General features: G+C 43.3%; 1 protein-coding gene across 2 annotated transcripts; it reads right to left on the bottom strand.

Moving 5' to 3' along the window:
* Nucleotides 1-13,211: 13,211 nt before the first annotated feature.
* Nucleotides 13,212-27,291, bottom strand: LOC110495658 (sodium/potassium-transporting ATPase subunit alpha-1). 2 transcript variants are annotated; one of them, XM_036952002.2, is made up of 21 exons: nucleotides 27,064-27,291; nucleotides 22,142-22,267; nucleotides 21,346-21,405; nucleotides 20,246-20,449; nucleotides 19,994-20,107; nucleotides 19,779-19,913; nucleotides 19,489-19,606; nucleotides 19,113-19,381; nucleotides 18,573-19,016; nucleotides 18,112-18,304; nucleotides 17,204-17,379; nucleotides 16,974-17,110; nucleotides 16,670-16,820; nucleotides 16,396-16,564; nucleotides 16,141-16,295; nucleotides 15,855-15,978; nucleotides 15,557-15,702; nucleotides 14,836-14,966; nucleotides 14,023-14,124; nucleotides 13,639-13,730; nucleotides 13,212-13,441 (listed from the first exon to the last, which is right to left on the bottom strand). In XM_036952002.2, the coding sequence occupies exons 2-21, from the start codon at nucleotides 22,169-22,171 to the stop codon at nucleotides 13,413-13,415; spliced, it is 2,979 nt and encodes a 992-aa protein (XP_036807897.2). In that variant the 5' UTR covers nucleotides 22,172-22,267; nucleotides 27,064-27,291; the 3' UTR covers nucleotides 13,212-13,412. The 2 variants fall into 2 exon arrangements, with proteins under 2 accessions (XP_036807897.2, XP_036807896.2); XM_036952001.2 differs by lacking the exon at nucleotides 27,064-27,291 and adding an exon at nucleotides 22,530-22,860.
* Between the last annotated feature and the right edge of the window lie 667 nt (nucleotides 27,292-27,958).

Genomic DNA, 27,958 nt, shown 5'->3' with positions numbered 1-27,958 from the left:
TACAGTGCCTTGCGAAAGTATTCGGCCCCCTTGAACTTTGCGACCTTTTGCCACATTTCAGGCTTCAAACATAAAGATATAAAACTGTATTTTTTTGTGAAGAATCAACAACAAGTGGGACACAACCATGAAGTGGAACGACATTTATTGGATATTTCAAACTTTTTTAACAAATCAAAAACTGAAAAATTGGGCGTGCAAAATTATTCAGCCCCCTTAAGTTAATACTTTGTAGCGCCACCTTTTGCTGCGATTACAGCTGTAGGTCGCTTGGGGTATGTCTCTATCAGTTTTGCACATCGAGAGACTGACATTTTTTCCCATTCCTCCTTGCAAAACAGCTCGAGCTCAGTGAGGTTGGATGGAGAGCATTTGTGAACAGCAGTTTTCAGTTCTTTCCACAGATTCTCGGTTGGATTCAGGTCTGGACTTTGACTTGGCCATTCTAACACCTGGATATGTTTATTTTTGAACCATTCCATTGTAGATTTTGCTTTATGTTTTGGATCATTGTCTTGTTGGAAGACAAATCTCCATCCCAGTCTCAGGTCTTTTGCAGACTCCATCAGGTTTTCTTCCAGAATGGTCCTGTATTTGGCTCCATCCATCTTCCCATCAATTTTAACCATCTTCCCTGTCCCTGCTGAAGAAAAGCAGGCCCAAACCATGATGCTGCCACCACCATGTTTGACAGTGGGGATGGTGTGTTCAGCTGTGTTGCTTTTACGCCAAACATAACGTTTTGCATTGTTGCCAAAAAGTTCAATTTTGGTTTCATCTGACCAGAGCACCTTCTTCCACATGTTTGGTGTGTCTCCCAGGTGGCTTGTGGCAAACTTTAAACAACACTTTTTATGGATATCTTTAAGAAATGGCTTTCTTCTTGCCACTCTTCCATAAAGGCCAGATTTGTGCAATATACGACTGATTGTTGTCCTATGGACAGAGTCTCCCACCTCAGCTGTAGATCTCTGCAGTTCATCCAGAGTGATCATGGGCCTCTTGGCTGCATCTCTGATCAGTCTTCTCCTTGTATGAGCTGAAAGTTTAGAGGGACGGCCAGGTCTTGGTAGATTTGCAGGGGTCTGATACTCCTTCCATTTCAATATTATCGCTTGCACAGTGCTCCTTGGGATGTTTAAAGCTTGGGAAATATTTTTGTATCCAAATCCGACTTTAAACTTCTTCACAACAGTATCTCGGACCTGCCTGGTGTGTTCCTTGTTCTTCATGATGCACTCTGCGCTTTTAACGGACCTCTGAGACTATCACAGTGCAGGTGCATTTATACGGAGACTTGATTACACACAGGTGGATTGTATTTATCATCATTAGTCATTTAGGTCAACATTGGATCATTCAGAGATCCTCACTGAACTTCTGGAGAGAGTTTGCTGCACTGAAAGTAAAGGGGCTGAATAATTTTGCATGCCCAATTTTTCAGTTTTTGATTTGTTAAAAAAAGTTTGAAATATCCAATAAATGTCGTTCCACTTCATGATTGTGTCCTACTTGTTGTTGATTCTTCACAAAAAAATACAGTTTTATATCTTTATGTTTGAAGCCTGAAATGTGGCAAAAGGTCGCAAAGTTCAAGGGGGCCGAATACTTTCGCAAGGCACTGTATCTGACTTTGCGGACCTAGGATCAAGAGAGACACTCAAGTGTTTTAGTACTATATCTCTTGACACAATGATGAAATAATCATGGACTCTAAACCTTCAAGCTGCATACTGAACCCTATTCCAACTAAACTACTGAAAGAGCTGCTTCCTGTGCTTGGCCCTCCTATGTTGAACATAATAAACGGCTCTCTATCCACCGGATGTGTACCAAACTCACTAAAAATGGCAGTAATAAAGCCCCTCTTGAAAAAGCCAAACCTTGACCCAGAAAATATAAAAAAACTATCGGCCTATATCGAATCTTCCATTCCTCTCAAAAAATTTTGAAAAAGCTGTTGCGCAGCAACTCACTGCCTTCCTGAAGACAAACAATGCATACGAAATGCTTCCGTCTGGTTTTAGACCCCATCAAAGCACTGAGACTGCACTTGTGAAGGTGGTAAATTACCTTTTAATGGCATCAGACCGAGGCTCTGCATCTGTCCTCGTGCTCCTAGACCTTAGTGCTGCTTTTGATACCATCGATCACCACATTCTTTTGGAGAGATTGGAAACCCAAATTGGTCTACACGGACAAGTTCCGGCCTGGTTTAGATCTTATCTGTCGGAAAGATATCAGTTTGTCTCTGTGAATGGTTTGTCCTCTGACAAATCAACTGTAAATTTCGGTGTTCCTCAAGGTTCCGTTTTAGGACCACTATTGTTTTCACTATATATTTTACCTCTTGGGGATGTCATTCGAAAACAGAATGTTAACTTTCACTGCTATGCAGATGACACACAGCTGTACATTTCACTGAAATATGGTGAAGCCCCAAAATTGCCCTCGCTAGAAGCCTGTGTTTCAGACATAAGGAAGTGGATGGCTGCAAACTTTCTACTTTTAAACTCGGACAAAACAGAGATGCTTGTTCTAGGTCCCAAGAAACAAAGAGATCTTCTGTTGAATCTGACCATTAATCTTGATGGTTGTACAGTCGTCTCAAATAAAACTGTGAAGGACCTCGGCGTTACTCTGGACCCTGATCTCTCTTTTGACGAACATATCAAGACTGTTTCAAGGACAGCTTTTTTCCATCTACGTAACATTGCAAAAATCAGAAACCTTCTGTCCAAAAATGATGCAGAAAAATGTATCCATGCTTTTGTTAATTCTAGGTTAGACTGCTGCAATGCTCAACTTTCCAGCTACCCGTATAAAGCACTAAATAAACTTCAGTTAGTGCTAAATACGGTCTGCCATGGGCCATTTCATTTGGTATCCATTGGTATAAAAGTTCTACCCGAATACATCATGAATAGTTGGTTTTCAAACACTATGAGATTCACCGTGATGTGGGGAGCAAGGTCATACCCTCCCTCTGTCTAGAAACTTGTTGCAGGTTAAACTTTTGATCATTGGTTGGAACCGGTTCAGGGCACAGAACAGAAAACCGTAAAACAAATAAAACATTTGAGGAACATCTATACTGTTCTGGAACAGAACCATTATTTTAAAAGTATGGGGAACCAGTTAATAGTGTTATTTTACGTTCCGGGCATTTTCAGTCCTACAACAAATGTAACAAAGCGCCTCTGCAAAGCCCTCTGTCACATTCGTCGAAGTGAGGAGACCAAGCGCAGCGTGATGTGAATAGTTTTAATAAAGACGGACACTAAACAAACTATACAAAATAACAAAACGAACGTGAAGCTATCATGCAAACGTGCAGACACAGGCAACTAGACATAGACAATAACCCACGAAATACCCCAAAAAGATGGCTGCCTAAATATGGTTCCCAATTAGAGACAATGATAAACAGCTGCCTCTAATTGAGAACCAATCTAGACATACATAGACAGTTCAAAAACACATACATCACCCATGTCACACCCTGACCTAACCAAAACAATAAAGAAAACAAAGAATACTAAGGTCAGGGCGTGACAGTAGACGGAAAGGCGCCTCTGGGCTGAGGAGCGGCTCTGGCAGCTCCGGACAGGAGGGAGATTCCAGCATCGCCAGCGTGACAGGTGGCTCTGGCAGCTCCTGGTTGGCTGACGGCTGTGGCGGCTCCTGGCTGGCTGGCGGCTCTGGCGGCTCTTGGCTGGCTGACATCTCTGGCGGCTCCTGGCTGGCTGACGGCTCTGGCGGCTCCTGGCTGGCTGACGGCTCTGGCGGCTCCTGGTTGACTGACGGCTCTGGCGGCTCCTGGCTGGCTGGCGGCTCCTGGCTGACTGGTGGCTCCTGGCTGACTGGCAGCTCTGGCGGTTCCGGACAGGAGGGAGACTGGCGGATCCAGATTGGAGGGAGAATCTGGCGGATCCGAGTCTGGAGGGAGACTCTGGCGGATCTGAGTCTGGAGGGAGACTCTGGCGGATCCGGACTGGAGGGAGACTCTGGCGGATCCGAACTGGTGGGTTCCGGACTGCGACCCGTCGTGGTAGGTTCCGGACTGCGACCCGTCGTGGTAGGTTCCGGACTGTGACCTGTCCTAGGAGGTTCCGGTCTGTAGACTGTTGCCGGACGCTCTGGACTGGGTACTTTTGCCGGACGCTCTGGACTGGCGAGGCGCACTGTAGGCCTGGTGCGTGGTGCCGGCACTGGTGGTACTGGGCCGAGGACACGCACCTCAGGGCGAGTGCGAGGAGCAGGAGCAGGGAGTACTGGGCCCTGGAGGCGCACTGGTGGCCTAGTGTGTGGTGCCGGCACTGGTGGTACCGGGCTGGGGACACGCACCTCAGAGCGAGTGCGAGGAGCAGGAACAGGGAGTACTGGACCCTGGAGGCGCACTGGTGGCCTGGTGCGTGGTGCCGGCACTGGTGGTACCGGGCTGGAGACACGCACCTCAGGGTGAGTGACGGTAGGAGGAACAGGGCATACAGGGCTCTGGAGACATACAGGAAGCCTGGTGCGTGGTGTTGGCACTGGTGGTACTGGGCCAAGGACACGCACCTCAGGGCGAGTGCGTGGAAGAGGAACAGGGCGTATTGGACTGCCGAGGTGCACTATAGGCCTGGTGCGTGGTACCGGTACTGGTGGTACCAGGCTGAAAGCACGCACCTCAGGATGAGTGCGAGAAGCAGGAACAAGACACACCGGGTTGTGAAGGTGTACTGGAGACCTGGTGTGTATAGCCGGCATCAAATCTTCCGGAACTTTAACACAAGTTTCAGGCTGAGTACGAGGAACTGACACAGGTGGCATCGGACAGCTAACACGCTCCTCAGGGCGAATGCCATACATACTACGCCAAACCAACAGCTCTCTCTCTTCACTCTCCTCCAATTTCGTCAACAACTCCTCGAATGTCTCATAATCTCCCCTCCGTTCACTCTCCTTCAATCTGTCCAATAACTCCTCGACAATCTCAGACTCACCCCTCAACTTCGCCGACTGCTCCAAGTGTGTGTGTGTGTGTGTATCAGCTGATATCTCAAAGTGCTGTACAGAAACCCAGCCTAAAACCCCAAACAGCAAGCAATGCAGTTGTAGAAGCACGGTGGCTAGGAAATACTCCCTAGAAAGGCGTGTGTGTAGGATACCTTCCCCTCCCCCTCCGAAGCATAGGCCACTGTAGCCTACTGACATTACAAGCGTGATTCAGAAATTAGGGAGAGAGATTTTTAATTAGAGAATAATGGATTCACTTTTTCAATGCTAGTTAAGAATACTATAGTTATCAGCTGTAACGTGTTTTTATTTGAATTCTGGTTCCACTCTGCACACACAAGCTTGTTGGCTAGCTAGCTAGCTCTGGTCCAAAGTTAAGCTAACTCCCGGAAGTTCAAAGAAATTCAACCTTCCTTCATAGAAGCTGCTCCTCCGTAGGTATAAACGCTTCAAGCTAAGCCTTCTCCTCCACCCTCTCTCACTCTCTCCCAACCTGCAAAATTTCAGTCACATCTCGTGCCCTACACTTGTCTGTACAATGCATGTAAATAACTATGGCTTGCCCCCTCCATAGCAAGCTGCTCTATTCGCACTGATTGGTGAAGTAATTTAATGTTGAGCTAAATGTTTAAAAAATCAATTGTACACCGTTACTTTTTGGGGGTTTGAACTGGTTCAGACCTTTATTTTGCTGGTCGGAACAGTTGAACGGAACAGATTTTATTATTTCAGAACCAAACGATTGGAAAATAATTTCGCTTCCAACCACTACTTTTAATCCTACACTATGATGTCACAGAGCATTTTATAGGACCTTTCTTCTTATCTTTTTAACCGCAGATCATATAAATGTGCCGTTTTCACATACAGTATGTAGACTGGTATGGTGCTGGAGATAATGAATATGAAGTTGAAAAGGGGCGGAATTGCCCTTTAAGAAAGCACTAAACTTTGAATGAACATGAACCCATGTCTCATTCATAACTGGATAATAAAGCCTGTATCCAGTTTGGAGTTTTTAGTGAATACCATTCAGTCAGACAGGCCCTTAAGATAATTGAGGATAGGGGCTCAAACAGAGGAGAGAGGGTAATCAAATACGGCCAGATGGAATCCTTGACTAATAGCTTTGGCATACCAATACCTTTTCACCATTGTGTGCATGTGTTCCGTATGACTCATTGTTTTGAAGCCATATTTGGCTTGACTTCAATGGATTTCACATGTTTGTTTGCAAGTGTTTTCATATTTCCATTCTCTTATTGTTTGTCTGGCCTAGTAATCATATATAATCATAAACCTAGATCTACCTCACATACCCTCCCTCAACCTTGCTGTTGTCAGCATCAAAACAAAACAACTGACCCATCTGAATCTGTGTCACAAGCCTTGTGTTTTCTATCTATAACCATAGGGAGGGAGTTTTAGAATGTTATTTTAGGTGTTCTATTTTGGAATCCTACAGTTCAATAAGGATAACAGTGTTCAGCATTTCAACAGAGTATAAAATGTGCAATCCTAAATTATCAAGTGCTTAAAGGTCCAGTGCAGTCAAAAACTAGATATTCCTTAGTTTTATTCCTTTGTTTTAGATTGGAATAATACTGTGAATTTATGAAAATTATGATAATGCCATTTAAGTCTAAGAGCTGTTTGAAAAGACTGCCTGAAATGTCAGCCTGTTTTGGTGGTATGGAGTTTTGGCCTGCCTGGTGACATCACCATGTGGTAAATTAGTTAATAGACCAATAACAAAGAGGGTTGCAAACCTCTCTGCCAATAACAGCTAGTTTTCAGTTTTCCGCTCACCACTCAGATCACTCCCAGTCAGTCCTAGTAAAATTCTTGGTTGAGAAATTGCTCTTTGCTAAGAATCAAATCAAATGAAATGTTATTAGTCACATGCGCCAAACTAAATGTGAGTGAAATGCTTACTTACGGGCCCCTAACCAACAATGCAGTTAAAAAAAATACAGATAAGTATAAGAGATAAAAGCAACACGTAATTAAAGAGCAGCAGTAAAATAACAATAGCAAGTCTATATACAGGGTCGTACCGATACAGAGTCAATGTGCGGGGGCACCGGTTAGTTGAGGTAGTATGTACATGTAGGTAGAGTTATTAAAGTGACTATGCATAGATGACAACAGAGAGTAGCAGTGGTGTAAAGAGGGGGAGAGGGGAGAGCACTGCAAATGGTCTGGGTAGCATTTGTCTAGATGTTCAGGAGTCTTATGGCTTGGGGGTAGAAGCTGTTTAGAAGCCTCTTGAACATAGACTTGGTGCTCTGGTACCGCTTGCCATGCGGTAGCAGAGAAAACAGTCTATGACTAGGGTGGCTGGAGTCTTTGACAATTGTTAGGGCCTTCCTCTGACACCGCCTGGTATAGAGATCCTGGATGGCAGTAAGCTTGGCCCCAGTGATGTACTGGGTCGTTTGCACTACCCTCTGTAGTGCCTTGCCAGGCAGTGATGCAACCAGTCAGGATGCTCTTGATGGTGCAGCTGTAGAACCTTTTGAGCATCTAAGGACCCATGCCAAATCTTTTCAGTCTCCTGAGGGGGAATAGGTTTTTTTGTGCCCTCTTCACAACTGTTTTGGTGTGCTTGGACCATGTTAGTTTATTGGTGATGTGGACACTAAGGAACTTGAAGCTCTCAACCTGCTCCACTGCAGCCCCGTCGATGAGAATGAGGACATGCTCTGTCGTCTTTTTCCTGTAGTCCACAATCATCTCCTTTGTCTTGATCACATTGAGGGAGAGGTTGTTGTCCTGGGACCACACGGCCAGGTCTCTGACCTCCCTATAGGGTGTCTCGTCATTTCGGTGATCAGGTCCACAACTCTTGTGTCATCGGCAAATGTAATAATGGTGTTGTAGTTGTGCCTTGCCGTGCAGTCATGAGTGAACAGGGAGTACAGGAGGGGACTGAGCACGCACCCCTGAGGGGCCCCTGTGTTGAGGATCAGCGTGGCGGATGTGTTGTTACTAGAGGTCGACCGATTAATCGGAATGGCCGATTAATTAGGTCCGATTTCAAGTTTTCATAACAATCGGAAATCTGTATTTTTGGGCGCCAATTTGCTGATTTTTAAAATGTATACCTTTATTTAAGTCAGTTAAGCAGCAAGTCAGTTAGGAACAGCCGCACCAATGTGTCAGAGGAAACACCGTGCACCTGGTGACCTTGGTTAGTGTGCACTGCGCCCGGCCCGCCACAGGAGTCGCTGGTGCACGATGAGACAAGGTTATCCCTACTGGCCAAACCCTCCCTAACCCAGACGACAATAGATCAATTGTGCGACGCCCCACGGCGACGCCCCCCGCGGCCGGTTGCGACAGAGCCTGGGTGCGAACCCAGAGTCTCTGGTGGCACAGCTAGCGCTGCGCCTTTAACCACTGCGCCACCCGGGAGGCCCCCATGTTTGTCAAGATGGCATAGCAGTTCAGACGTCTTTTGTCCTCGTCTTGTCGTCGTGCCGTATATATATATATATTTAGAGTTAGTTATCCGGCTGGCTCCTCCGTCGCGACGTTACCTGAACGCCCATCTGCGGCCTGCTAACTGTTAGCTGTCTTATCGGCTGCTATGTGAATAGACAATCGGACAATTTTTTTTATTTTTTTTATTATTATTATTATTTATTTATTTTCTTCTTGGGCCTCTATAACTATATCTATTGTTTTTATTTTTGTTGTTGTTGTGTGATTTGGATTAATCCCCTACCACACGGAACCCCACTAGTCTACTGACGGAACGCAAGAGGTGGCTAATAACAGACCTCCATCCTATGCTAGCTTGCTACCGATGGCCTGGCTAGCTGTCTAAATCGGCGTGACCCCCAACCAACCTCTCCACTCACCGGACCCTTTTGATCACTCGACTAAGCATGCCTCTCCTTAATGTCAATATGCCTTGTCCATTGCTGTTCTGGTTAGTGTTTATTGGCTTATTTCACTGTAGAGCCTCTAGTCCTGCTCACTATACCTTATCCAACCTATTAGTTCCACCACCCACACATGCAATGACATCTCCTGGTTTCAATTATGTTTCTAGAGACAATATCTCTCTCTTCATCACTCAATACCTAGGTTTACCTCCACTGTATTCACATCCTACCATACCTTTGTCTGTACATTATACCTTGATGCTATTTTATCGCCCCCAGAAACCTCCTTTTACTCTCTGTTCCAGACGTTCTAGACGACCAATTCTTATTGCTTTTAGCCGCACCCTTATTCTACTCCTCCTCTGTTCCTCTGGCGATGTAGAGGTGAATCCAGGCCCTGCAGTGCCTAGCTCCACTCCTATTCCCCAGGCGCTCTCTTTTGATGACTTCTGTAACCGTAATAGCCTTGGTTTCATGCATGTTAACATTAGAAGCCTCCTCCCTAAGTTTGTTCCATTCACTGCTTTAGCACACTCTGCCAACCCGGATGTTCTAGCTGTGTCTGAATCCTGGCTTAGAAAGACCACCAAAAATTCTGAAATTTTAATTCCAAACTACTACATTTTCAGACAAGATAGAACTGCCAAAGGGGGCGGTGTTGCAATCTACTGCAAAGATAGCCTGCAGAGTTCTGTCCTACTATCCAGGTCTGTACCCAAACAATTTGAACTTCTACTTTTAAAAATCCACCTCTCTAAAAACAAGTCTCTCACCGTTGCCGCCTGCTATAGACCAACCTCTGCCCCCAGCTGTGCTCTGGACACCATATGTGAATCTAAACTTGATGCCCTCAATCTCACACAAATGATCAATGAACCTACCAGGTACCTCCCCAAAGCCTTAAACACGGGCACCCTCATAGATATCATCCTAACCAACTTGCCCTCTAAATACACCTCTGCTGTCTTCAACCAAGATCTCAGCGATCACTGCCTCATTGCCTGCATCCATAATGGGTCAGCGGTCAAACAACCTCCACTCATCACTGTAAAACGCCCCCTGAAACACTTCAGAGAGCAGGCGTTTCTAATCGACCTGGCCGGGGTATCCTATTGATCTCATCCCATCAGTAGAGGATGCCTGGATATTTTTAAAAAATGCCTTCCTAACCATCTTAAATAAACATGCCCAATTCAAGAAATTTAGAACCAGGAACAGATATAGCCCTTGGTTCTCCCCAGACCTGACTGCCCTTAACCAACACAAAAACATCCTATGGCGTTCTGCATTAGCATCGAACAGCCCCCGTGATATGCAGCTGTTCAGGGAAGCTAGAAACCATTATACACAGGCAGTTAGAAAAGCCAAGGCTAGCTTTTTCAAGCAGAAATTTGCTTCCTGCAACACTAACTCAAAAAAGTTCTGGGACACTGTAAAGTCCATGGAGAATAAGAACACCTCCTCCCAGCTGCCCACTGCACTGAAGATAGGAAACACTGTCACCACTGATAAATCCACCATAATTGAGAATTTCAATAAGCATTTTTCTACGGCTGGCCATGCTTTCCACCTGGCTACTCCTACCCCGGTCAACTTCCCCATTTCTCCTTCTCCCAAATCCGTTCAGCTGATGTTCTGAAAGAGCTGCAAAATCTGGACCCCTACAAATCAGCCGGGCTAGACAATCTGGACCCTTTCTTTCTAAAATTATCTGCCGAAATTGTTGCCACCCCTATTACTAGCCTGTTCAACCTCTCTTTCGTGTCGTCTGAGATTCCCAAAGATTGGAAAGCAGCTGCGGTCATCCCCCTCTTCAAAGGGGGGGACACTCTTGACCCAAACTGCTACAGACCTATATCTATCCTACCATGCCTTTCTAAGGTCTTCGAAAGCCAAGTCAACAAACAGATTACCGACCATTTCGAATCTCACCATACCTTCTCTGCTATGCAATCTGGTTTCAGAGCTGGTCATGGGTGCACCTCAGCCACGCTCAAGGTCCTAAACGATATCTTAAACGCCATCGATAAGAAACATTACTGTGCAGCCGTATTCATTGATCTGGCCAAGGCTTTCGACTCTGTCAATCACCACATCCTCATAGGCAGACTCGACAGCCTTGGTTTCTCAAATGATTGCCTCGCCTGGTTCACCAACTACTTCTCTGAAAGAGTTCAGTGTCTCAAATCGCAGGGTCTGCTGTCCGGACCTCTGGCAGTCTCTATGGGGGTGCCACAGGGTTCCCTTCTTGGACCGACTCTCTTCTCTGTATACATCAATGAGGTCGCTCTTGCTGCTGGTGAGTCTCTAATCCACCTCTACGCAGACGACACCATTCTGTATACTTCTGGTCCTTCTCTGGACACTGTGTTAACAACCCTCCAGTCAAGCTTCAATGCCATACAACTCTCCTTCCGTGGCCTCCAATTGCTCTTAAATACAAGTAAAACTAAATGCATGCTCTTCAACCGATCGCTACCTGCACCTACCCGCCTGTCCAACATCACTACTCTGGACGGCTCTGACTTAGAATACGTGGACAACTACAAATACTTAGGTGTCTGGTTAGACTGTAAACTCTCCTTCCAGATCCATATCAAACATCTCCAATCCAAAGTTAAATCTAGAATTGGCTTCCTATTTCGTAACAAAGCATCCTTCACTCATGCTGCCAAACATACCCTTGTAAAACTGACCATCCTACCAATCCTCGACTTTGGCGATGTCATTTACAAAATAGCCTCCAATACCCTACTCAACAAATTGGATGCAGTCTATCACAGTGCAATCCGTTTTGTCACCAAAGCCCCATATACTACCCACCATTGCGACCTGTACGCTCTCGTTGGCGGGCCCTCGCTTCATACTCGTCGCCAAACCCACTGGCTCCATGTCATCTACAAGACCCTGCTAGGTAAAGTCCCCCCTTATCTCAGCTCGCTGGTCACCATAGCATCTCCCACCTGTAGCACACGCTCCAGCAGGTATATCTCTCTAGTCACCCCCAAAACCAATTCTTTCTTTGGCCGCCTCTCCTTCCAGTTCTCTGCTGCCAATGACTGGAACGAACTACAAAAATCTCTGAAACTGGAAACACTTATCTCCCTCACTAGCTTTAAGCACCAACTGTCAGAGCAGCTCACAGATTACTGCACCTGTACATAGCCCACCTATAATTTAGCCCAAACAACTACCTCTTTCCCTACTGTATTTAATTAATTTATTTATTTTGCTCCTTTGCACCCCATTATTTTTATTTCTACTTTGCACATTATTCCATTGCAAATCTACCATTCCAGTGTTTTACTTGCTATATTGTATTTACTTTGCCACCATGGCCTTTTTTTGCCTTTACCTCCCTTATCTCACCTCATTTGCTCACATCGTATATAGACTTGTTTATACTGTATTATTGACTGTATGTTTGTTTTACTCCATTTGTAACTCTGTGTCGTTGTATGTGTCGAACTGCTTTGCTTTATCTTGGCCAGGTCGCAATTGTAAATGAGAACTTGTTCTCAACTTGCCTACCTGGTTAAATAAAGGTGAAATAAATAAATAAAAATAAATGTTTCAGTGTTATTTGCCTTGAAGCGAGCATAGAAGTAGTTTAGCTCGTCTGGTGGGCTCGTGTCACTGGGCAGCTCTCGGCTGTGCTATTTTTTCTTAAAGAAGCTATTTTTGTTTATTTTTTACCATTTTAATTGAAAACAATCACAGTAAGGTACTTAATTGTTAACCAGAAACGATTTGATATTGAGATAAAAACATCTGACCTTAAAAGTAACTATAAAGTTAAAATCTCATTTTTAAAAGTTCATATTCTATTAACTCACACCCAAATAATGTTGATGACTCATTGTATACTCACTCATATTTCTGGCCAAAGCATAAATTAGAGAAAAAAAGCCCCACCTCAAACAGTGTTTAAAAAATGCTTGCTATTTCCTCATATACCATGACATGACGTTGACATATTGGCAGAGCTGGCCAATCAGCTGTTGAATATTTTAATTGACCGGTATACGACCACACCATTCTTTTGTTGTACGCCCACACCATTCAAACACAGAAAAGCTGCTTTTTAACATACTTCAATACAACTTTTTGGAAGTAAAAACTATTTCACTCATATTGTAATTCATTATAAGTCATATTTCATAGAACTATGCAAACACTGGACATTTACTTTAAACAAATAAGACACAACTATACTAGGTTATTTCTCCCATATATGCAACACAATTTAAGCCTACATGTCTTACATTAAATCCAAACCAATAAATCAAAATAATTCAGACAACAAAAAATGAATACAGTCTTAAGCATTAGTGTTGAAGTGATGTTTATTTCAATTTGCATTATCACAATTAAGAACTCCTCAATGCAGCTGAGTGCACCATCACAGTGTTCATTGGATGTAATGGTAATGTAGCATATTGAAATGTAGTGTAATGTTGTTGGTTGAGATGTAGCAGCAGAGTGACGTTGAGTGATCCTGGGGATAGCCTCTTTTTGTCAGTAGTAGGTCTCCTGTTCCACCCAACCTTAAAGAAGAGAACATTCAGAGAGAAGAACACAATTAGCTAGATTTCATCTCGTCACTGAAAATCCCCATGAGACAAATTAAATAATTTGTCCTTCCCAATCCTACATGCCATTGTCACACAATAATTAACTTTGATGTAAAATTGGCGACGCTATCTTAACAGATTGTTTTTGTCCATAGTCCCTGAGCACTTACCTCCTGGGTTTCGTCGCAGGATGTATCTCCTACCCTCATCATAGAGGAAGATGAGCAGAGAGTAGGGTAAGGCACAGAACCACCAGCAAGGCCTGAGGAAAGAGAGAAGGAAAGAGAGAAGAAAAGAATAAAGAGATTAAGTTGAGCGTAAAACAGCGAGGTAATGCGCTTACAGGGCCCCTAAATGTCAAATGTTATTTTCTCTCTTGGTTGGGCAGTAAACCCCATTACACTTCAGCTAACTAGTGAACCCCAACTGATTCTGAGGCCACAGTAGTCTCCTCCACCCATTGTAATATCCATCCATTTTACCACTCATCTTTTAAAACGGGTGAGCTTTGTTCCAAGCTGATATACAGAAGAGAATCAGAAGGGTCTACTCACTTGAGGGGGTACATTCTGAGGGCGACATCCATTCCAGGACAGTAGGACAGGAAGACAGCCAGGGCAGTTTCCTCAAACAGTCCGAAGATGAGAATACGGTTCCTGAGATGGGAGAAAAAAAAGGGGAAAAAATCATGGATTTGATACCAACAGGGTGGATATTGATTTAGAAGTCAGTTGCAGGGCTGTATGCACATTAACTCCCCTCTGGCAAACAGTTCAGCTTCATCGTGACCAAAACCACCCCCCACCTGAACAGTTTCTTTCCCCAAGGCTGTGGCCCTCACCAACTGGCCAGTAGTGACCAAGGCACTATGCAATCTGTGATGCACACTGCATCAAGTATCCAACACTTAGCGACCTTGTCTAGAGGTTCAGGTATAAGTGTTGACTTGACAGTCACTGGACCTGGTTTCGAGTTCCGGTTGGGACTACCCCCTGAATTTGCTACATTGGTGTCAGAAATGGGATGGTGGCCATGAGGTCACCGGAGAGGTTGGAACATGTCAGGGACATGGTATAGAGAAATGTGGGGACACACTCTCCCAAAGAAAGGGGGTAATGTATATAATGTATATACACTTTGTGTAAATGGTTCTGTATGTATTCTGGCCTTTAATGTTGTCTATTGCTAGCAGCACCATAATCACCAAGTACAATTGTGAGTATGTGTAAATGTACTTGGTGAATAAAGTTGATTCTGATTCTGGTGATGTGTAAGTCAAGACCAGAGCAGTGAAGATCAAGTTTCAGAAAAAAACTCTTAGGATGCAGACCTAGACCAAGACCACAAAGATCGATATGTGTACTCACTTCATTCCCTGCTGAAGGATGGAGTTCCTCCTGGTCTTACAGATGATCAAATCAGCCCACTGTACAACTACAATACTGGCGAAGAAGGCTGTGTGGCAGGTGAACTCCACAATCTTTCTGCGCTCATATGTCTGAAGGATGCATCATAGACCATAGAAAGAGAGAGAGTGTTTCTTACATTTGTACATTACAGTAGTGAAGATTACTGACTACTCTGTTACCAAATGTGTGGTGAACCTGTGTGCCGGCGGCAGCAGTGGCATTCACAAATGGTAGTTCTGGAGGAATAGTAGCAAGCTATCGACAAAGCCCAAAATAACGGAGAGGACTGTTGGGGCCGGTGAGGTGCACTGCTGGGGCTACGGACCTGTCTGTCTGAATCCCTGACTGTGACTGAGGTGCTCTGTCTTTCTCAAGACAATCGATACTTCCTCTGCTGACTATCCGAAATGCAAGCTGTGCATCAACCCTGATCCGTGATCCCATCCATGACTTCTCAACTTTCTTGATAATGTATCAGATTTACTGATTTATTTTGTTATCTTGAATTTCCAGATATATACGCAATTCAGCTTTCAGCTGCCATGTATGCTGGAATAAACTAAACAAAAAAATTGGGAGAGAGATTGAAAAAGCTCTTATCGAGAACCTATCAGATCAAAACAAGGCCAATGCTAATCCGTTAGTACAACAAAAAGCAGAGTGGTGTTTGTGTACTTACCCACTGCTGTCCGTAGCTGTCCTCCATGTCGTTCATTATCTTGTTGTCCCAGTCCACACGCATACCCAGCAAATCCATTGGCAAGAACCCGTTCTCAGCCAGGATAACAAAGTATGTGAAGAAACCGGCTGTGGCCTGCATCATACCTGTGAAGAGTAAAAATGAGGAGAGTATTTTTGTCAGTGAAGAGACATTGATCAGATTGTTCATTTGCTATGTAACTGATTGGCCAACATACAACGCAACAAGACCCGGTAAAGGCAGGCAAAACAGAAGAAGGGCCAAATTTACTCCTTACCAATTTGACCGTAGGCTATGCTAATGAGCCTCTCATTCACCAGTTTGTCAGTTTTGGGGTTTCTGGGCTGTCGCTTCATGATGTCGTTCTCAGCTTCTTCATAGGCCAGGGAGATAGCTGGGACCTTGAAGGTAATGATGGGAAAGATCATCGTTGGTAACTTTGATGTTTTCAAAGACCTTCCAAACAAACTCTAAAATGATCATGTACATTGTTCTTCATAACGCAGCAGAACACATGATCAGATTGTTCACAAAGGAGGAGTATCCACATCTGAAAGACCCACCATATCAGTTCCCAGGTCAATACAGAGGATGGTGACGGTTCCTAGGGGCAGTGGAATGTTGGCGATGATGAAGAGGAGGAAGGGTGAGATTTCTGGAATATTACTGGTCAGGGTGTAGGCGATGGACTTCTTCAAGTTGTCAAAGATCAGACGGCCTGAGGGGGAATAGAGGATGGGGGGAAGGAATAGTCAGGGTGTTGAGAGAAGGATGGAAAAACCCAGCAGATTGATGGTCATTGCCAGAGCTTCTCTTACCCTCTTCAACACCAGTCACGATGGAGGCAAAGTTGTCATCCAGGAGGATCATGTCTGCAGCCTGCTTGGAGACATCAGATCCAGAGATACCCATTGCAACACCTATGTCAGCCTTCTTCAGAGCAGGAGAATCATTCACACCATCACCTGTCACAGCTACAATAGCACCCTGTGGATAAGGAGGATAGGTGTTTACAGATGTTAGAAACTCCAAAAGTAAGATGCAATCATCCTGACTGACTCATGAGCATGAATTATTTCAATAAAATAGTACCTGACGCTGGCAACCCTCCACAATGATCAGCTTCTGCTGAGGAGATGTTCTGGCAAACACAATCTCAGTGTGATGGGCCAAAATGTCATCCAACTGTTCGGCTGACAGGTCCTTCAGCTCTCCACCGTGGACAACACAGGCCTTGGCATCTCTGGAGGGTACAAATATAAACTAAATATAGGGGCTTGTATTGGTCTGTTCTGATGATGCCCCAAAAAGGCAAAATAAATGTTTCTGTCACTCCTCTTTAAGTGTAGACAGTATGATGACATAACTGAAATGATCCCAAACAAATTGCAAATACCTTGGATTGACCTCAGAAACTGGGATTTTCAGACGAGCAGCGATGTCCTCAACAGTCTCGTTTCCTTCAGAAATGATGCCCACACCCTTGGCAATGGCCTTAGCAGTGATGGGATGATCACCAGTGACCATGATAACCTAAGGGAAGGAAGGGAAGAGGAGTGGTCTGATCACAGTGGCTGCTATGTGGATTGACTGAAGAGTCTTGTGTTTAGTATGATATTGCCATACCTTGATTCCAGCACTCCTGCACTTGCCCACAGCGTCAGGCACAGCAGCACGGGGAGGGTCAATCATGGACATTAGGCCAACGAAGCACAGATTCTCAGTTGGGAAGTTCACCTCTTCACAATCGAACTGGAAGCCCTCAGCGAACTGGTCATCAGGAAGCTGGAAATGACAGAAACCTGAAAAAGACACAGAGTCAGAGACACGCCACAACAAATTCTTCATGTTCTAGACCAGTCAGGGTCGAACTGGATTGTAGTCACAAAGAAATAAATGAAGAGTACAGATTATGTTGGGACAACATACAAAATGTTTTAAGAAAGATCATTTTGTTATTGGTTTCTTTTAATTTTGAAAATGTCATGAATTGAAGGTTATTTGTTGATGTTAAAATTGAAAGTGGCAATCAGCAGTTGAAACAATAACAAAGCGGGCTCCCCACAGCTGGTTCGGTAAAAAGCTGAGGGATGGGGCTGGAGAAACGATAACCCTCATAGACAGAGCTATGGATGTAAGGATTGACCATCCATGATATCAAAATGATAGTTTAACCACGTTTTGAGGCTATTCAGTGTTGTTTTACATTTACTTTGTTTACAAACATTGGAGTAAAAAAAAGCTTATATTTCGGGTTATGATGGTTTACGACAGTTTAACTAATTAGGCATTTATTCAGTTATAATCTTCAAGAATCAATAGGTACTTATCAATACGTCAACAAATTGAGGATAAAAGATGTAGTAACTCCAGATTGCCTCTATGTTATGTCATTAGATTTGGGGTGGGGTCACAAGAAATTCTGGTTGAAAAAATGGGTTCCCCACTGAAACATTTTGAATACCACTGTTCTAGACTTTTCATTCAGTCCAAAACCTTTGAATGCATATTTTCCCATATTGGTGCCCTCTTACCCAGCACTCTCTCTCCCAGCCCTCCCAGCTCTTCGTAAGCGTTCTGGAAGGCTTCCTTCAACTCGTCATCCAGAGGCTGTTCTTTGCCCTGGATCAAAATGGTGGAGCAGCGGTCCAGAATCCTCTCAGGGGCTCCCTTCATCACCAGTAGGTGATTGGACTCTCCGGCCACAATGTTCTTATGAATGGAGAGCTAGGGGCGAAATGAATTGGTTTTTGATCAGATGACACCATGAAGAGAGTTTAAATTTAAATTAGCAGGAAATGACCAGTAAGTAGCCCACAGTGCCAGGAAAACGAAAGTTCTGGCAACTTATTGGATGTCAATACAAAGTGGCATTTCCAAGCTGATTGAGAAAAGCCATCCATCCATCCTGATTTTGAGTCTATCACACCACCTTCTACAACTAAGTTTAACCCGTTGTTAACCCACAGATACCACAGAGAGTGCATGTGGTTACCTGATATTTGTTGGTGGAGTTGAAGGGAATCTCAGCGATCTTGCTGTACTTTTCTCTCATGTCTTTGACAGACCCGCAGCACAGCTCGATACACTTCAGCAGGGCAGACTCTGAAGCATCACCAGCCACATCTCTCTTGAGGATAGGTACGTTGTTCTGTTCTGCCAGGAAGACGGCGCGGTTGCACAGGCCAGCGACTCTAGCCAGGGAAGCCCAGGTGGCAGAGCTTTTGTCGAAGCAGGTACCACTCTGATTCTCTGTGGTGTCAGCCTCATGGATCTGGTTGTCGAACCACATGTGAGCCACGGTCATTCTGTTCTGAGTCAGGGTTCCGGTCTTGTCAGAGCAAATGGTGGAGGTGGAGCCAAGGGTCTCAACAGCTTCAAGATTCTTCACCAGGCAGTTCTTCTTGGCCATACGCTTGGCAGTCAGAGTTAAACACACCTACGATAGAAAGCCATATTAGACAGTTAAATAATCAACAAGTTTTGTTGTTAGGACTGAAGTTTTTGTTAAACATGACATTTCATCAGTACTCACAGTTACAGTAGCCAGGAGACCCTCTGGCACATTAGCAACGATGATTCCGATGAGGAAGATGACAGCTTCCAGCCAACCATATCCCAGAATGAGGGAGAGGACGAAGAAAGACACGCCCAGGAAGACGGCCACACCGGTGATGATGTGGATAAAGTGCTCAATCTCTTTGGCTATAGGCGTCTTCCCACCCTCCAGACTCGTGGCCAAGGTGGCGATACGACCCATGACAGTGTGGTCACCAGTGTTGATGACGATACCTCTGGCAGTTCCTGACAAAACATGAAGAATATGGTTTAGAATCACAAAATGGCTAAGTGATACATTTCAAGTTATTTGAACTATTAAATCACTACGGCTAGTTACTGAAGGTATTTACCTTCAACACAGTTGGTAGAGAAGAAGGCAATGTTCCTTGTCTCCAGGGGGTTGTCATTGGAGAAATCCGGAGTACGTGTCTGGGGCTCAGATTCACCAGTGAGGGAGGAGTTGTCCACCTGAGTGGGAAAAGAGAATTGCATTAATACAACATTGAATGACACTAAAGGTGTCCGCATGCTTCCCATCCGAAACAGTTCAGGACAGTTTGTCATATAATATGACAACATTTTGTGCTGTTTTTATTCGTTTTGGTCTCCGGCAAGTTTTTTGGGATTGTAAAGTACTCACCTTGCAGCCGCTGGCAGAGACAATACGCAAATCAGCTGGGATCCTATCTCCTCCTTTCACCTCCACCAGATCTCCAACCACCACTTCTTCAGCGTTGATGTTCTTCTTCTCACCGTCACGGACAACCAGGGCTTGCTACAAGGCAGGTGACAGGATTACAATCTGTAGACATGACAATACAATCAAGTTCTTCTCAGAGGTCTCAGAAGTCTAACCTGTGGGACCAGGTTCTTGAAGGAGTCCATGATCTTTGAGCTCTTGGCCTCTTGGTAGTAGGAGAAACAGCCAGTGACAATGACGACAACAGAGAGCACCACACCCAGGTACAACTGTGAGGGACAGAAACGAAGAGGGAGAAAGACTATGAGACTATTACGTTACGGTTAAGTGAGAAAACCCTTTCAGGCACTAGAGGCATTGTAGTTTTTGTTAAGTCTCAAATTATCTCAGAATTCTATAATTCTCACATTATCATTGGCCGGCTCATCCTCGGAGGCGGCCTGGATTCCGTAGGCCAGGAAGCAGAGCATAGCACCAATCCATAGGAGCATAGAGAACCCACCAAAGAGCTGCCTGCAGAACTTCACCCACTCAGGGGTAGTGGGAGGAGGGGTCAGGGTGTTGGGGCCATCACGAAGAAGGATCTCCTTAGCCCGAGCTGAGGATAGACCCTGGATGGGGGAGTGATGAGAGAGAAGGAGAGAGGGAAAGGTAGAGTGAAGAGAAAGGAGGAGGGAGGAAAGCAGGAAGAGGCAGAGTAAGAGGCAGTAGAGTGATTACCTACGGAACCCCCCCCCCCCCCCATACCTCGCCCCTCATCACTACATAGTGCTTTCAATGTTCCCGTGTGAATGTGGCCCTTGTAGTGGAAATTCTGCTTAATCCCTGGATCAAATATCAACAGATCATTATCTGTGCACCATCACCAAAATAGTATTTAACTGTTATCCTTTCCACACAAAACAATGTTTAGGCCTGTCCTAATTGTACTCCACACAAAGCTGATATTGCAGATATTGTGTCCCCTGCATTAGACCTACCCTATGGCTTGTTAAAAAATGTTCATGTGAATCTGACTTGCTGTCACACAAATGGAGAAAGTCTCATCCATGTGTTCTATGCAGCGTTTTAACTTCCACTCACTGGCATGTCTAATGTTGTGTTTTTATGCTGTGTATACTATGTATGCCACTTTTCTGGCCACGGCTCACTTGTAAAAGAGATGTACATCTCAATGTGACCACTCGGGTTAAATAAAGGATTCAAAAAATAAAATGAAAAGAATGTAATGGGAGTCACACAAACGGAAAATATATGCTTAATTCCAAACTCTGTGTAAACTTTAGGAAGACATAGATGTGTTTCATGTTCAAAGATTCAGTGGTAGATAGTGATGTGATCATGACTTAGAAGGCAGATGAAGTTCTACCTACGATATGACCTCGTGCCGTAACCTCCACGACCTCAATGCGCTTCAAATTACAGTCAGAAATCATCCGTAGGAGCAGCTGATACAACTGGTTGTCAGTTTTAAAAAACAGGGGCACACACATATTCACTCACTCACCCTGGCTAAGTCTGTGCCGTATTTCTTATGAAGTTCATCCAAGGTCAACTTGTGGTCATCCTAAATAAGAGAGGGGGGGGGGGGAGAGACAGATTGAGAAATAAAGAAACAGTTGCTTGTTGAACTAGGGAGTTCTCTCAACTTTTCCCCCATGGCGAAAGTATATGCAGCACATGCATAGTTAATGAAACACATTCCTCTGACAATTTGAAATGATCCTAGGTATGATGAGGTTATGCTGCATCGGTTTCAACATAAACCAAAGATAAGTCATGTGTTTCTTTATGATGGATGGAATTGTCTGGTTCACATTTCTGCCCTGAAAAAGTTCTGCACAGGACACACACGTTTTTATTCGGCTCCTTGTATTTAAAAAAGCCGTTTCCAAAGATATGCTACTGTTCCTCTGAAGTTTAAACGCAGGCCATTGGGGTTTTGAAACCCAAGGCTCACTGCAGAGTAATAGTAAGTCAATTAAATTGCTAATGAGTACCCAAATGCAAGTCTAGAAACTACAGAGCTTGCTGCACATTTGAAACGTTGTGTGTTGTACCTTTTCTGATCCATAGAGATGAATAGGCTTACTGTTAACCTTAGTCTTTTCTTCCTGAAAATGCTGATAGTTTTGATGCTATATCACACTATTTAAATCATCTCTGGGACTACGGATTAACATTTTTGCAGCCAACTCCAGTGCTTTGATGTGTAAATTGTATATGGATAAATGTGCATTGTTCATGTCAACACAATGAGATGAATATAATTAGTAATTTAATAAATAATCCGTTTTCCTCACCAGGTCAACTTCCTTTTTCAGATCGTCCATGTCCTTCTTCTCCTTTGCTTTCTTCACCTCCTTTTTGCTCTTTTTATTTCCATTGTCCTCGGAGGTCGCCGCCAGCTTATAATCATCTTTCCCCTTCTGTATATCAGAAGGCACGTTAATGATGAGAGAGTGTGAACTATCGATGTGCCTCTTTCCTAATGAGGGCTTAGATAAGGAGTGCATTCAGAACTTTATCAAATATAGAACTTTATTTTTTAAAACTAAGAAGCAGCCATGAACCGAGGGCTAAACTTTTAATATGAACTGCAAAACAAAACAACATATTTTTTTTTAAGTTGAAAGGACACAATATAAGTAAATCCAAATCCTGATACTTAAAAGTGAAATCCAGACTTACTCCAAGCCCCATCCTTGCACTGCTGTTCTAGGACTCTCAATCCCAGTGGTTTGTAAAGAGAATATACTTGCTCCTTATCCTGAGAAACTCCACCTGTTACACGTTTACACTTCTCTCTCTCACTTCTCGACGTCTCGAGTCACCCCAGAGCTCCCTGGATAGCTAACTGAGGTTTGAATATATTTATATACACGACTGGTTTACCTGCCCAAGGGGAGGTACACAGGAGGAATGAGGCAGGTGAGTGGAGAGGGGGCTGAGGATGGGAGGGGTTGGGGAGGAGGAGGGGGATCTGTGAAATGTCATTTATTTATTTATTCAACCTTCACCTATACAGCTTGGTCATTTTGACGACAAGGCCCCTGAAAGAAAGAATCTGTCTGACGTTGACGGTAATAACAGTGTGTAGTGGAATGGAAAAGAAGTTGACAGTAATAACAGTGTGGAGTGGAATGGAAAAGAACGAGGACAATTAATGAATAAAGATCATTTTCTTTCTCTCTGCTGCACTTACTTTCTCACTTGTTGGTTGATTTGAAAGAAATCCTGCACCTTTGAAGCTAAATAATATCACGAAAAGCTGTTGAAGCGAGCATAAAGAACTGTGTTTGTACATTCATTCTCACATTTGAAACAGAAGTTGCCAGTATAGAAACCAAGGCCATTGGCCTTTGTTCGGTGGCGTGTTGGTTGTTGCAATTATAACAAACAATACTGACTTTGACCCAGAGGCCATTTTATCTGCCTTCCAACTGGACAACGTCCCAGCACATTCATTCCTTGACCTTTGCTGTCACATGTAAATCCACAGGTTAAGATGGAGGCCGTGGGGAAGAGTGCGTAACCTTGACACACTCAGGGAGAGGTTGTACTTCAGGAGGCAGGGTGGAGTGCCGCGGGTGTCTGTTTAGTAAATGTCTGGCTGTTTGTGGTTGTCAGTCTGTGGGGAGAGGCGGGCGGTAAGAGAGATGGGGGGGGGGGGGGGGTGTAGATGTGTAACACCAGTTTATTTAAATAATAGCAACATAAAAACTTTTATACTTTCTTAAGAACCCAACATAATCAAATAGACTTTATTAATTTTACAAAAAAGTGCAAACCTTTAAAGTTGGTAAGCCATACTCTCTTAAATCGGCGATATGTCAATTCTTCCATAGTAGCTGTTATACTTTGTGGAGTGTAGATGGAGATTTAGAGAGGGAAATAATGACATGATAGATGGGTAGATAGAACAGAGAGATGGGTAGACAGAAAAGAGAGATGGGTAGACAGAAAAGAGAGATGGGTAGATAGAAAAGAGAGATGGGTAGATAGAAAAGAGAGATGGGTAGACAGAAAAGAGAGATGGGTAGACAGAAAAGAGAGATGGGTAGACAGAAAAGAGAGATGGGTAGATAGAAAAGAGAGATGGGTAGACAGAAAAGAGAGATGGGTAGACAGAAAAGAGAGATGGGTAGACAGAAAAGAGATGGGTAGACAGAAAAGAGAGATGGGTAGAAAGAAAAGAGAGATGGGTAGATAGAAAAGAGAGATGGGTAGACAGAAAAGGTGAGGGAGTTTCTGAAAGAGAGTGTGTGTTTTTAGAGATATGCAAACGGTACTGCGCCACCTTTTTTGTACACGAGGGGAGGTCCTCGGGACAAGTTAAGCACAGGTCTGTCAAATGATTGAGATGAACAATAGTTAACCAAAGTGCCAAGGTTTATTAACATAGAGGGCACAAACAATGGATTGACAGCAGGGCAAGAAATACTACCAAATCTCCAAGACTCAAACCTTGCATGTAAAACACTTCAAGGAGAATATCATGCAAACTTAGATAAAGTATATTCACAATCATTGTAAGATATTACACTTGTGATTAAAAATATTTGTAAGACCTGATGAAACATTCTTTGTTAGATAGCATACTCAATATGAAACATTATTTGTTAGATAGCATACTCAATAGGAAACATTATTTGTTAGATAGCATACTCAATAGGAAACATTATTTGTTAGATAGCATACTCAATATGAAACATTATTTGTTAGATAGCATACTCAATATGAAACATTCTTTGTTAGATAGCATACTCAATATGAAACATTCTTTGTTAGATAGCATACTCAATATGAAACATTCTTTGTTAGATAGCATACTCAATATGAAACATTATTTGTTAGATAGCATACTCAATATGAAACATTATTTGTTAGATAGCATACTCAATATGAAACATTATTTGTTAGATAGCATACTCAATATGAAACATTATTTGTTAGATAGCATACTCAATATGAAACATTCTTTGTTAGATAGCATACTCAATATGAAACATTCTTTGTTAGATAGCATACTCAATAGGAAACATTATTTGTTAGATAGCATACTCAATATGAAACATTATTTGTTAGATAGCATACTCAATATGAAACATTCTTTGTTAGATAGCATACTCAATAGGAAACATTATTTGTTAGATAGCATACTCAATATGAAACATTCTTTGTTAGATAGCATACTCAATAGGAAACATTCTTTGTTAGATAGCATACTCAATATGAAACATTCTTTGTTAGATAGCATACTCAATATGAAACATTCTTTGTTAGATAGCATACTCAATATGAAACATTCTTTGTTAGATAGCATACTCAATAGGAAACATTCTTTGTTAGATAGCATACTCAATAGGAAACATTATTTGTTAGATAGCATACTCAATAGGAAACATTATTTGTTAGATAGCATACTCAATATGAAACATTATTTGTTAGATAGCATACTCAATAGGAAACATTATTTGAAAGATAACACACTTGTGATAATTAGCATGCTAAAGCACACACATTAATTCTTAAGACTTGCCACTGCTCTCTAACCAAAATAACCCCCAAAAAGACAACAAGCCCTGGAAGTCTCTGGGGAAGTGGTAACAAAATAAGACAACAAGCCCTGGAAGGCTCTGGGGAAGTGGTAACAAAACAAGACAAATATACAAACCAAACATATAACAAAGAAAATTCAACTAGTTTGACTGCCAAAACAACACCAAATATTTTGCCTGAATACCAGCTCATTCGCTTAGGGCAGACTCAACTATTTTTTTATCCTACCTACCTAATATAAGGGACACAAACTAACAATAAGTAACGTTTTGCTAATACTTTCTTCATTCTTGATTCAGAAGTAAAGTCTATCTTATAAATGTCTGTGCTTAGTTGCACGTGGTTCTCCCAAAACCAGAGAATATTTTTTAAAGTTTGTAGAATCCACGTTTTGCACCAAGTGAGGAGTTCCCTCGCCATAACAGCTGCCAGACATCTTGCATTTCCCAACATCTTTACAGGAACTAGTCATTTCTATGCGACGCGCCCATGGCCACGTGTAAAAATAGATGACAGCGCATCACACAGTGCGACCAAAACAAAGATCCAAACACATACATGAGGCATTTCTTTCTCGATACAAAACTTAGATTTGTACTATCTTTCTGAATATTCTCTGGTTTTTGGAGAACCACCTGCAACTGAACATAGACATTGATAAGATACACCTTTCTCCCAAACGAAGAAAGTAGGTCCTCGTTTCCCAATTGCGATGTAACTTAAGCATTACGATGATCGTACCAGATGCATCGTTATTTACGTTATTTGTGAGCCAGCTTTTTAAGTGTTTCCCCAAACAAGAACGTAGAGAACGTTCACTAAGTGCGTCGTTAGACCATGTGTCGTTACTGATAGGATCAAAAAAAAGGCAGCGCTGCTCTCGGGTCAGCTTTGTCCATTCAAATCTTACCTTAACATTAGAATTATTCCACAATAGTGATGACGGATCAGCTCCTAGAGAGAGATTACCACTTATGGCTGCAAAAAGGCTATTGAGGTGGTTCATTATGCTTCCCTAATAATAAAGGAGCAAAATCACAGATTGGGCACGTCATTGCGCACATGTTGTCACATATCATGAAACACATTGAGGCCCACATTTTTTTTTACAGACAGTAGCCTAGTCGCAAAATAGAACTCCATTGATTGAACATGAAATAGATTTCAGTAGATTCAATAGATCCTCTATGAATACAGTGACGCGGAATGGCAAAAAAGCATCTAACGGTGCACCTTGGCTGCTCTACGAGTGGTCTGGATCACTCAGAGATGTGCAAAGGTTTTTCAGAGCTGCTTTACTAACGAAGGCTATGGGAAACACCTGGGCTACTAAAGCTACATCGTAAGAAGGTTCTAACGATGATATTAACGCTACAAAGGCTCTGGGAAACGAGGCCCTGGTTAGTTGAAAAATTGCTTCCAACCCTTTCTACTAGCCAAGATATATTGGCAACTATGGACGAATTCACTTATCGCTAACCCTCCAGGCCTACGCAGCCAACAAAACGGTTTCAATGCTGTGTCTCGCCGACAGCGTTGATCGCGTTTCAAACCTGCGCCGAACACGTCACTGAAACACAAATCATTGTTTTACATGGCTCATGGTCGTATACTTTAACAAGCGGTAAAACATTCACAGACCAACAAACAAAACTTAGCTTACCCAAAGTTCGACTAACTTTGACAAACACAGCCAGCATGGATGGGTGAACAGTGAAGTGCACCGTCTCTTGTCCTCCGGGGTGGAAACAAAGATCCCAAACAAAGGTATTTATGGCATCGCTCACCTCATCTCATACCAGCCCATAGGTGCAACTGGCTACAGAGACAAGGGAGGAGATAAATATGGAGATAAACTGTGTGTGTCTATGTGTGTGGTGTGTGTCTGTGTGTCAAATAGAGAACTGCTCCTTATTTAGAGCAAACATGACCAGTGTTTACACTTTTTAGAGGTGACCACTCCCTGCATTAAAAAAAACGATTGTGGACAAACAAACACCAAATGGAACTGGCACCTGTATTTGAAATGCTTGAGCCCCATCCGTTCTCACCATTTCATTTGTTGCTACCCAGATAACTGCAAAAGAGGTAAGTTCTTGGAAAACTGACAATCAAAGCGGAAGTGTATGATTCTGAGGCATTAGCACAGGGGCCTGTTTTCATATGTTTAATATCCCAATGGTGAATAGGTTTTGTTTTGAGAGGGAACTCATTGCTGTTGCCCTAAATTGGCCACTGTGCCAATTGAATCTCAACAAGGAGACTGTAATAATCCCTCAACACCTGTGGAATTCCAACACTCACTGACTAGAGAGAGAGGGGGAGAGAGAAAGGAAACACACACAACTGCACATAACTACACACACACACATCACTGTGGATGAGAACAGTGGTCCCTGGACGGTCCTGCTCTTCTCCATCCTACTTTGACATGGCTTTGTCCTCTACCCAGACTAGGACACAGAGAGAGTTGGGGAGATGGGGGAGGTAGTTGTGGATGGAGGGATTCAGGACAGAGAGAGCAGGGGAGAGAGGAAAAGGAGAAATAGAATTGTAGA

Source organism: Oncorhynchus mykiss, chromosome 18, assembly GCF_057628025.1.
Source record: "Oncorhynchus mykiss isolate SJ-2025 chromosome 18, ASM5762802v1, whole genome shotgun sequence".
NCBI classification, from domain to species: Eukaryota; Metazoa; Chordata; class Actinopteri; order Salmoniformes; family Salmonidae; genus Oncorhynchus; species Oncorhynchus mykiss.
This window is presented reverse-complemented; position numbering and strand designations above follow the sequence as displayed.